The sequence below is a fragment of the Sparus aurata genome, chromosome 20 (genome assembly GCF_900880675.1).
Source record: "Sparus aurata chromosome 20, fSpaAur1.1, whole genome shotgun sequence".
NCBI lineage: Eukaryota > Metazoa > Chordata > Actinopteri > Spariformes > Sparidae > Sparus > Sparus aurata.
The window spans coordinates 13,448,781-13,459,064 of NC_044206.1; the positions used below are offsets into that span (position 1 = coordinate 13,448,781).

The following is a 10,284-nucleotide window of genomic DNA, read 5'->3' on the forward strand; positions in this document are numbered from 1 at the left end:
TTTTTACTCTTCCTGTTATGTGAAAGTGAACCTCATATTTTCAGGTTTTTAACTGTTTGTCAAACAAAATGAGTAAAAATTGATGACATCACCAGGAAACACAACACATTTAGACAAAATGACAACAGACCTGGAGTTTGGGGCTTCCCAAAATAATGACATCAACATGTTTTAATGACTTACACATTTAAACTTAGATTGTTCAGATTTAAGGTATGTGAAGAATTTGATGATAATGTAGAACATCACAATAAGCAAATGGACCGACGCAGGCACAGGGGAAACTGCAAATTACTTTTAGAATTTCTTTCCAGCAGTATTTTTTTGTACAGTTTGAAAAACATTTTTTCTATTTTGTTTTTGTTTTTCTAGCTAATTCTGACACAATTTAAATACCCTTTTTTCATTTACTATGCTTTATTGACTTCCATAAACGTTTAAGTTTGGTTGTACACATTTTATGAATATGAAGTGTTTAAAGCTACTAAAAGAAGTGGCCTCACATTAAGCAGAAATGCCAATGTTGGACCATTTCTATGGCAGACTTGCATAAACATAATCTTTAATTGCAGGCCCTGTAAAGATGAGGTTAGAGGTAATCATGAATTAAGTGACATTTTATCTAAAAATAAAACAAAATGCAAATGATTTAATTGTAAAGGTGTAAACTCAAACATATAATGAATCAAGAATCTAAGAGTAATTAATGGTATAATATCATTATTTGGTTTAATATTATTTTAAATTGAATATCTGAAGGTATCATGTTACTACACAATAACCAATAACCGAAAATATCTATATTTTTAATTTTCTGCGCCTAGATAACTACGGTTTGTTGGTTTCGTTACCTGTCAGCTAATCAACCTTCAGTCTGGCGGCAGACATCTTTGTTAATATGCATTCGGGACGTTCACATGTGAGAAAGTGATCTCCAGCGTTACATGTGGAGGCGTGTCAGAGACGTGATTTATGTGTGCTGTGAGTGTGAATGCTCGGCAGGATGGTTTATGGGCGGCTACACTTACAGAGTACCGGCCAGTGTGTAAAGGTGAGTGTGCTGAGAGTGATTTATGTGCAGCCAGGTGTTTGAGCAGGTCAAATGTAAGGTGAGTGCTGGAATTGATTAGGGGAAAATGTGTTTCTATACCACGTCGAGACTTAAGTAACAGTATGTGCTGATGAATAATTGACTGCCTCGACGCAGCCAAAGGACTTTTGATTCAGAACGCCATTACAGCGATTTCCTCCCTGTCAGAATTTGCGCGCGGCCGACTCGTTTGTTTACATATACATGTGCTTATGCGCATGGCGGTCTGTGCGGTAGTACACAACACACTGCTCTCTCGTGTGATTTGACAAGATTTGCCCCATTTAGAGAATTCCGACTCCCACCATTGTAATCGGCTCTGGCACCGCGCAAGCTTTTCAGCCATGCCAGTGCCCTGAATCATTTCGATCCCAAAGCACGGGAGCAAGGCATCCAGGGTTTACCACAAGTTGCAACTAATTGACTGTCCGTACGGCGGTGTGGAGCACCGACTCAGCACTTAACCAACATGGCTAAATGGACCGGGGAGGAGGAGGAGGAGGAGGAGGAGGAGGAGGAGGGAGACGGCTGAGGAGGACATCAAGAGAAGAAGAAAGGTATTGGGGGTGAATGGACAGCAAGTTTTGCAGCATAATCAGGGCAACATGTTAAGCGCTTCCGACTGAAATGTAACGTGATGCTTAAAGCAAGGGGGTTTCGGAAAATTCCCTTTCTTGCCAAGAGCGAGAGGAGAGGATCGATACCACTCTCATGTCTGTACGGTAAATATGAAGCTGGAGTCAGCAGCGGGAAACAGCTAGCCTAGGTCTGCTTTAGAGCAGTGAGCACCTCAACAGCTCACTCATTAACATTTCATATCTCTTTTGTTTAATCTGGAGAGAGACACGTGACACTTCTTCTTGCCTCTGACTCCAGGGAGTGTCTTTTCCAAGCCACGAAAAAATGGTCTGGCGCATAACCCTTCACAAAATGGCACATTCTTGTTTTCACCCATTATTTTTTTTCAACGGAGTCAGGCCAGCTGTTCCACCCTGTTTCCAGTCTTTGCGCTAACCTCTGTGCAGCTAAATAGGTAGCCACATTTTTTACTGTGCAGACGTAAAAGGGGCGTCAATCCTCTCATCTGACTCTTGGCACGAAGGCAAATGATCGCATTACCCAAGACGTTTGAATCATCATTTAAATGCACAGTGTGTAACAAGAGTCTTTCGATCAAATCCCTGAAAATAGAAAGATGTAGTGTGAGGTCTTTGTGATGTAGCATTGACTTCATTGTCAGACAACAGGAATTGTAGATGAAAAACCATCATATCAGCTAAGAGATAAAAGTAATGTTCACCAACTTCCATCCTCTCCCATCATATGTTGTTTAAACTGAAGTCAAAGCAACAGGCAACAAACCACCACCAACGCACAATCACCTTGAGTAGAACTACGAATTTGTCTTAGAATTGTTGGAAACATTTGGGATAATCTAAGTCCACAACTCAACAATTATGTATAACTAACATACTGGACTAACACCAGTGATTACTGGCGAGGAATACGCCTAAACACAGGGACTGCGTTTTCTTTTCCGCTCCACCACAAGCTAGGAAAAAAAAATCCAAATCAAACACAGCCCACAAACCCACAAAGAACTCGTCTTTTCGTTCACAAGGTCTTCGCCCCTAAAAATATGACGCAACGTCCCGACAGAAATGGTAAGGTCGCCCAAAACCTGCCCTGGGCGACCCTCTTTTCCACCCAACACCATATCTATATATACGCTTGACTCCTATCAATCCATCTTCTTTCATTTTCTGTCCACCACAGGGATTTTTCTACCCAGAGACGACCTGTTCTGTTCTGAGGCCGTCCGGGCATGGCGGGCAGCTCACGTTTTGTGTTTATGGCAGCACTGTGCGCTCCAGCACTGAACGCTGTGGAAAAAAAAGAACAGCAAACAATGAACGACAAGACATGACCTTTAGGGAGAAGTTGGGGGGGGTGCGCCCTCCGGACATAGCAACGCTCCCTTCCGAAAAAAGCAAATCAAATACGGGCACACAAAGTCCGATTTGTGGAGTGGGGTTGACAAAGGGACATCTTGAACATGCTGAGCTACAAATGGTGCTTTGTCAGGAGATTTCTGATGGAGACAACTGTGCCCCATTTAAAGTGCCTCTCGCTTACTTAAACACACGGCTTGTGTCTCCGTCCTTGTTATGGGACAGTGAGCATCTATCCAGTAAAATATCGCCAACAGACAGTGTTCGAGTTACAAGGCAGCAAACGGAGGGACTTCCGAGGATGCGATCAACACGAGAAGGCCTGCGGTGCAAAACCAGTCAGTGAAAATTGAAACAGAACGCAATGCGTTCACCTAACTGCAGGCACAAGAAAAGGCAGGCTGACTAATTATCATGCTTGAGGAGAACAGTTTGCCTTAATAAACTCGGTGAGTGCCTTAAAAAACGTCCTCCATCCCCTTTTTTCTCTGTCAAGACAGGTTCGGCTCGGTTGCGGGCGTTGCTTGAGTGCAGAACGGTCATATGAGCACAAAGGGTTCTCCTCTCACCAGTAATGGAGGAATAGATTTGCCACCAGCGAATGAAATTAAGGCCTCCTTTCCTTCTCTTTGCTATTTTCAGCTGCAGCCCACAGGGAGAGGAACAAGAATGGAAGTGGGAAATAGGCCTTACAGCGGGGTTGGGGGGTTTGAATGGAAACAACTCGGAGCACCAAACCCCACAGCTGAAAGCGAAGGGTTTACATTCAACGCAGTTAAGACCCCTTGGTTCACAAGAGAACAACATTAAAGTGGTGAAAATTTGTCTCGATTTCACACCGGGACACCGTTTTGAGGTCCTAAATGGGATGTTGGCACACTCAGGAGAAGCGTGTCTTGGTTGCAGTTTTAAGGTGAGGTGCAGGTACAGATAATGTCGGCTGCTGTGATGTTGACTCTCCCCGGAGCATCATGGACATACATGACAAATACCAGAGAAGTAAGGCGAGGTAAGGTTCCAGGGTTTTTGCTGTGATTGGCCCATACCTGAACAAAACCTTCACCACAGTTCACGTGAAGCTTCGGGGCAAACAAAAGTAGCGCATAAAAATCTCACAAGACTATGCAAAATTAGAAGTGACCTTGTATATGATAAAAACTGGTGTCTGAGAGGACATCACGCTTTGTTGAAAATATAATGTACCCACAAAGAACTCGTCTTTTTCGTTCACAAGGTCTTCCCCCCTAAAAACTATGACGCAACGTCCTGACAGAAATGGTAATGTCGCCCAAAACCTGCCCTGGGCGATCCTCTTTTCAACCCAACACCGTATCTAAATATATACACTTGACTCCTATCAATCCATCTTCTTTCATTTTCTGTCCACCACAGGGATTTTTCTACCCGGAGACGACCTGTTCTGTTCTGTTCTGAGGCCGTCCGGGCGCAGCGGGCAGCTCACGTTTTGTGTTTATGGCAGCATTGTGAGCTCCAGCAATGAACACTGTGGAAAAAAAAAAGAGAACAGCAAACAATGAACGACAAGACATGACCTTCAGGGAAAAGTGGGGGGGGGGGGGGACTTAGCTCCTAAAAATGCGAATCGAATACGGGCACACAAAGTCCGATTTGTGGAGTGGGGGGGACAAAGGGGCATCTTGAACATGCTGAGCTACAAATGGTGCTTTGTCAGGAGATTTCTGACGGAGACAACTGTGCCCTTCTGGTGCGAAACTGGAAGGGAACCCAAAACACAAGGTGAACCTGTGGGACTACAGCACAGGACAACATTCAGACAGTAAGAGGTGGATTTAAACATAAATTACTTATTTAAAACAAATTCTGCATCTAATATTTATTATTCAGTCTCTGTTAAAGGTGCACTACATAGTTTTGGGGGAAGAAATTTGAATCAGAAGAGAAAGAGCTTTCAGATTAGCTACGTCTTAAACAAACGAAATAAGCCAACAAGTTTGAATGAACAAACTGACCTCAGAGGACAACACAACCTTCACACTCGTTTATTTTGTTTATATGTGGCGCACCCTGCCACCTTTCTACCTTCAAACAGCATTCTGGGGACCTTATTTTCCTGTGAGAACCGCTTGTTTATTCAGTTATTGAAGAAATGAATAACGTGAGTTTGTGTTATTACCTCATTAATACTGTAAATATTACAATTCTGAGTTTTAATTTATTCTCCAAAACTACACAGTGCCCTTCTTCTGTACAGTAGGTTCAATTGATACAGTTAGACCTCCTTTATCTGGACTTTTCTTCCCAAATAAAGCGTTTTTCCTTATATATCTGCACTTTTCCAAAAGGTGCCCTCATCAATCTATGACCCTCAAATTGAGCTGCAACGATTAATCGATCAGTTGTCAACAAATAAATAACTCGCCAACTAATTTGATTATCGATGAATCCGTTTGAGTCGTTTCTAAGCGAATACTTTGATTCCAGCTTCTTAAATGTTCTTATCTTCTGGTTTCTTTACTCCTCTGAGACACTAAACAGAATATCTTTGGGTTGTGGCCATAATACGCCATTTCTAGACATTTTCCACCCCAGAGCAAATAACTAATCGATCGACCGAGAAACAGCCGAGAGATCAGCTGACGGCAAAAACAATCGTGAGCTGCAGCCCTAACCCTAAAACATCATCTCCTTCATCTTAGTTTAACACCAAATATTCAACCTGCTAAATGACAAGCAATTACATGAAAGTGGATTACCCCAGGATCAATAACAATCACCACAGTTCATCAGTGCTTGGTTAATCAGTTAGGATTGCTGTAGCTGGAGCAGATTGGCGTTTAAAAACAGCGAGTTTGAATTTAAAAAAAAACTTAAAGAAAAGGTGGCCCCGGATCTAATTCTGTCAAGCGCGATATAACGGCTCCACGTCGTCTCGGCTGCACCGCGAGATCTATGTCGGCGGGCACGGATCGATAAAGAAATCAGATGCAAATGACATGGAGTAGCACCTCATCAAACAGAAAACCCATGCATCTATAAATCGTGCCAAACAGCCGTTTTAATCTCTCTGTGAAGCATTGACAGATTTTTCAAGTGGAAAAAGAAAATGGCTTTAAAAAAAAAAAAAACTAAACAGACAAAACAGAAATAATCAATTGATTATCAATCAATAGGCAGACAAAAGGGCCCGGGTAGGAAGATTGGATGACTCGAGCCTCCACAGATAATCGAAGATGCAAAGACAAGGGTCCCCTACCCCCACCATGCAACATCTCCCCCTCCCTCGCTCTCTCTGTGGCTGTCACCTCCTCCCTGTTTGTCTCAAAACCCCTCGTCCTCCCTCTCCGTCTCCCCCTCTCTCCCCTCAATTCCTCTCCGCTATCTCACCCCTTCTCCATTTCCCCCTCAATCCGTCTATCCCTTCTCACTCCCACCCCCCCACCCCATCTCTCCACCTCCTCCAACTCTTTTCTCTTCCTCCGGTGATCCCCCCCTCCTCCTCTCTGCCGTGTCTACTGCAGCAGAAAATCCAGCACAGACACCAGCATGTGTGTGTTTGTACATGTGTGTGTGTGTGTATGTGTGTGTGTGTTCGCCACTACGGTAGATCCATGAGCGAGCCTCACACGATCATGTGCAGAGACGGAGGGAGGGAGGGAGGGAGGGAGGGAGGGAAAGGGGGGTGAGATTTTTTTTATTTAAAAATGGAGAGAGAAAAAAAGCACCGCATGTGTGTCGAACGCTCTGATCAAAACATTGATTGCCGATGCGTTACATCACAGCCACACAAACAAAACCCCCTTAAATCATTAGAGTAATGCCTCCCCTCCTGTCTCCCTCTATTTCCTCTCGTCTCCCTCTTCCTCCCCTCTGTCTCCCTCTCATCTGTCTCATTGTATTTCCACATCAGCATCTCATTTTTTTGTCTGTCCTCGCCTCCCTCCCTCCCTCTCCCTCCGTCCTCTCCGTCTTCTCCCTCTCCATGTATAATTTGCATCTCTCGCGGCCGAAAAAAGACCAAAAAGGTTTTGCCCACGTCGGGCGGGATACTTTTGGAAAAAGAGCGAGCGATCTGGGTCACAACGCTGTTTGACGTATAGTGCTGGCATATCAGACCTCCGGAGAGAAATGGGGCTGCGTTCACCCCACAAATAGAGCCGGCGTTGTGCAGCCACTGAAATGATTCCCACCGAACTACCTGCTCTGTACTCTGCCTAACCCCCACCCCAAACGTGGCGTCACAAGCACCACCATCTGCAGCCATTACACTTAATGAACCGCACTTTTTTTCTATGATTCATGAGATCTTGGCCACTGTAACCAACGGATGTGCTGTGAAACTGTACATTACATAATATACAAGCATTTCTGGCAGCTGAGCAGCAGGTACAGTAGCTTTGAATCCAAAGTAAAGCGATGCTGCAAGATCGGGCTCCGCTTCTGTTTACAGTCCAAACACTGAAGCAGTCTCGCTTCTCGTGCAACATCTGGACCTGCTGCAGAGAGCTGCCCCACTGCGGGGCTGTGAGAAGGGGCAGAGAGGGGTGGGGTGGTGGGAAATCAATTGGGGGGAGAGTGACAGAGAAGCACTTCCTGTCTGATCCCAAGTCCAAAGAGGCGGATCAAGTGGCCTAAACCAGACCATCCGTCGTTTTCCCCTTCCTTTGGAGGGAACCGAATCTGGGTGTGTGGATCTATACCTGGTGCCAGAAGGGGGGTGTGTGCAGCTGATGTCTTTAACTGTGTTAAGCACTGTATGCACTGCTGTGTGTGTGGAGATTTGTGTTTTTCGCTCACAGATATTCAGCTTTTTTTCTTTTCAGTGTGATGCCATGAACCGGCCACTGCAGGTGTCTTTTTTTTTTTTTTTTGCATGTGCACCTACAGGATGCATGCATTCACACACACCCTCAAACCCAGGAAAAACAGTGGCGATACAAGCGCAAGAAGCACAAGACGAGGACGAGCAAACTCTGTCACTGGATTCGCCAAACAACAGGAATCAAAGAAGCTGTGATCAAGCAGCTGGATCAGTCTGTAACTGGAGGGTCTGAGAAAATAAATAAAAAGAGCCAGGAGCCCACTGTCACTGTTTTCATGTGCCGTGGATCAAAAACACAGTCAGGGGTACTTGTTACTCAACACCTGTATGATCAAATGCCATCAAACGTTTTCTGTTAAGAGCCAAATCATTAACTATTTATACATAAACCCCCCCAATGTTCCACCATTGGGGGTAAAGTTATGCGTAAAAGCAATAAAGCCCGTGCGTAAAAGCCATGTAGCATTCAACTGGGACACACAAAAAAACAAAACAAAACAAAACAAAAAAAACAGCAGACTGAAGCACTACCAAGGGCAAATGTTGGGGGGAAGACATGCACCCCAACACTGACGACTCGACGTCGTGTGAGCCTCCTCGGCGCGCCGCCACGATAAATAAGACGGAAACATGAAATACGGCGCGTTGATGTGCATCGTAAACGGACAAATGCGACCTAATGAAGGTGTTTGGATGCAGGGAGCGCAGCGGACCGCCGCGTTCGGAGGCAGATATGTATTAAAGCTGCTCAAGTAGCTTAACACGGCGGGAGAAAATATGACGGCGATAAAGAAAAAAAAACGGCATTCGGTGTGAAAGCAGCTCGTGTGAAACATGTCACATATCAGGTGAGAGACGTGGAGGTGATGTGTTGGACGGAACCATCGACTAGTAGCCATCTGCCATTAAGATGTAGCTGTCATAGCGTTTTTCCATCTCCCCATGCATAAGCATCAATTATTCAACCTCAGTAAGTTTACATCCTGCTCCTTAATGCACAGATACAGAGCGCACAGCCACCGTGACCAGCAGTGATGATGTGGACAGGACATTAATGAAAAGAAGAAAAAAAAGAAAAAAAAAAACCTGAAAGTTTTTAAAAAACTTATGATGGCTGAAGCAGAGCTCGTGAGGCAGAAATATGCAACAGTACAGAAACAAGTTGGTCCCTCTCTCGGGAGGGGGGAACTCACCCGGGCGTATTTGGAGGAGTACGGGTCCTCGAACAGAGCCCATATTCTGGGCTGCCAGGTTTTCCACCAGCCGGCTTTCCTCGCGTCCTCCTGCATGCACAGTCTTTTCAAGTCCCCGTCCGCGCCGCCCAGCGCCGGGTCGTCGTCCGGCGCGTCCGGCTCCGGATTCTCGAAGCTGTCCAGCGCCTCCTCCGCATCCCGGTGCTGCCGGTAATTCATCCAGCAGCACGCCTCCACGTCCGTCTCATCGATGCCCCAGAAGGCCAGCTCCTCTTCGAACAGGGGGCCGCACACATCGTTGGGACAGTGCAACTTCCCGGTGCGGTAATAGTTGAGGATGAAGGAGAACACCGACGGGTGGCGGTCGAAGAAGAACTCGTCTAATTTAGGGTCGTAGTCGAAGTTGCTGAACGCGTCCGGCTCGGTGAGCCACGACAGGCGGGTGCCGGGCAGCGTTTTTAGGGTGCTCCGGTAGGTCTCATGCCGCACCCCCCCGCAGTTTATCACGATTTTCTCGCTTTCCGACGGACAAGTCATGTCTGCGCTGTAACATGCTTTGTTGGACGACTTGTTCCCACCCTTGCGCCCTTTGAAAGAGGATACACACACCGAACTGAGCATAGAGGACCGGGGGGGAGGGAGAGGATGAGAGAAACCGAAGGGAGGAGGAGGAGGAGGAGGGAGGAGTCTGAGGAGTCTGCGGGGAGAGAAAAAAAGGGCAGAAATTTTAGCAGAAGGGAGACATAGATGTTGGATTATCAACATTGCAACACATTAAAACCGAAGAGCCACACGCTCGGTGAGCAGCTGTGTTGTGCAGTTATTCACTTGATAATCAGCTGGTGGGAGAAAAAAAGGGGGGGCGCAAAAAAATGACCTTGTGCAGGTGCAGTGGGTGATGGAGAGGAGAGGGGAGAGGGGGGGAGGAGGTTGGGTGCATCAGACAGGCAGGCAAGTTTTTTTTTTCCTTTTGACACACATCATCCTGGCGCGCAAAGACGCCTCCGACTTGTGTGTGAAAACAGGTGGCATTCATGAGTCAGCATCCACCCAGAGTCAAGGGAGGAGGAGAGGGGGGGTCCCAGCCCTCACCCTCACCCTCACCCTCACCCACCTGTCCTCCTCCAGCCACAATTGCATGCTACTCCCTCAAGAATCTCTACATTGATCCTGGTTGCATTGCAAATCCTCTCCCCTAATGAGGCCACTGCCAGACTTGCGAGCACCCCTCCCCACCAGCCCTGGCCA

The 10,284-nt window shown here is 46.2% G+C and overlaps 1 protein-coding gene across 5 annotated transcripts in view; it reads right to left on the reverse strand.

Moving 5' to 3' along the window:
* Nucleotides 1-10,284, reverse strand: part of LOC115570949 (potassium voltage-gated channel subfamily C member 1-like) — a 60,504-nt gene that overhangs the window by 42,121 nt on the left and 8,099 nt on the right. For all 5 annotated transcript variants that reach the window (XM_030399796.1, XM_030399795.1, XM_030399797.1 and 2 more), the window contains exon 2: nucleotides 9,037-9,733. In XM_030399796.1, coding sequence (XP_030255656.1) covers nucleotides 9,037-9,657 — 621 coding nt within the window. In that variant the 5' untranslated portion in view covers nucleotides 9,658-9,733. The remainder of the gene's footprint in view (nucleotides 1-9,036; nucleotides 9,734-10,284) is intronic.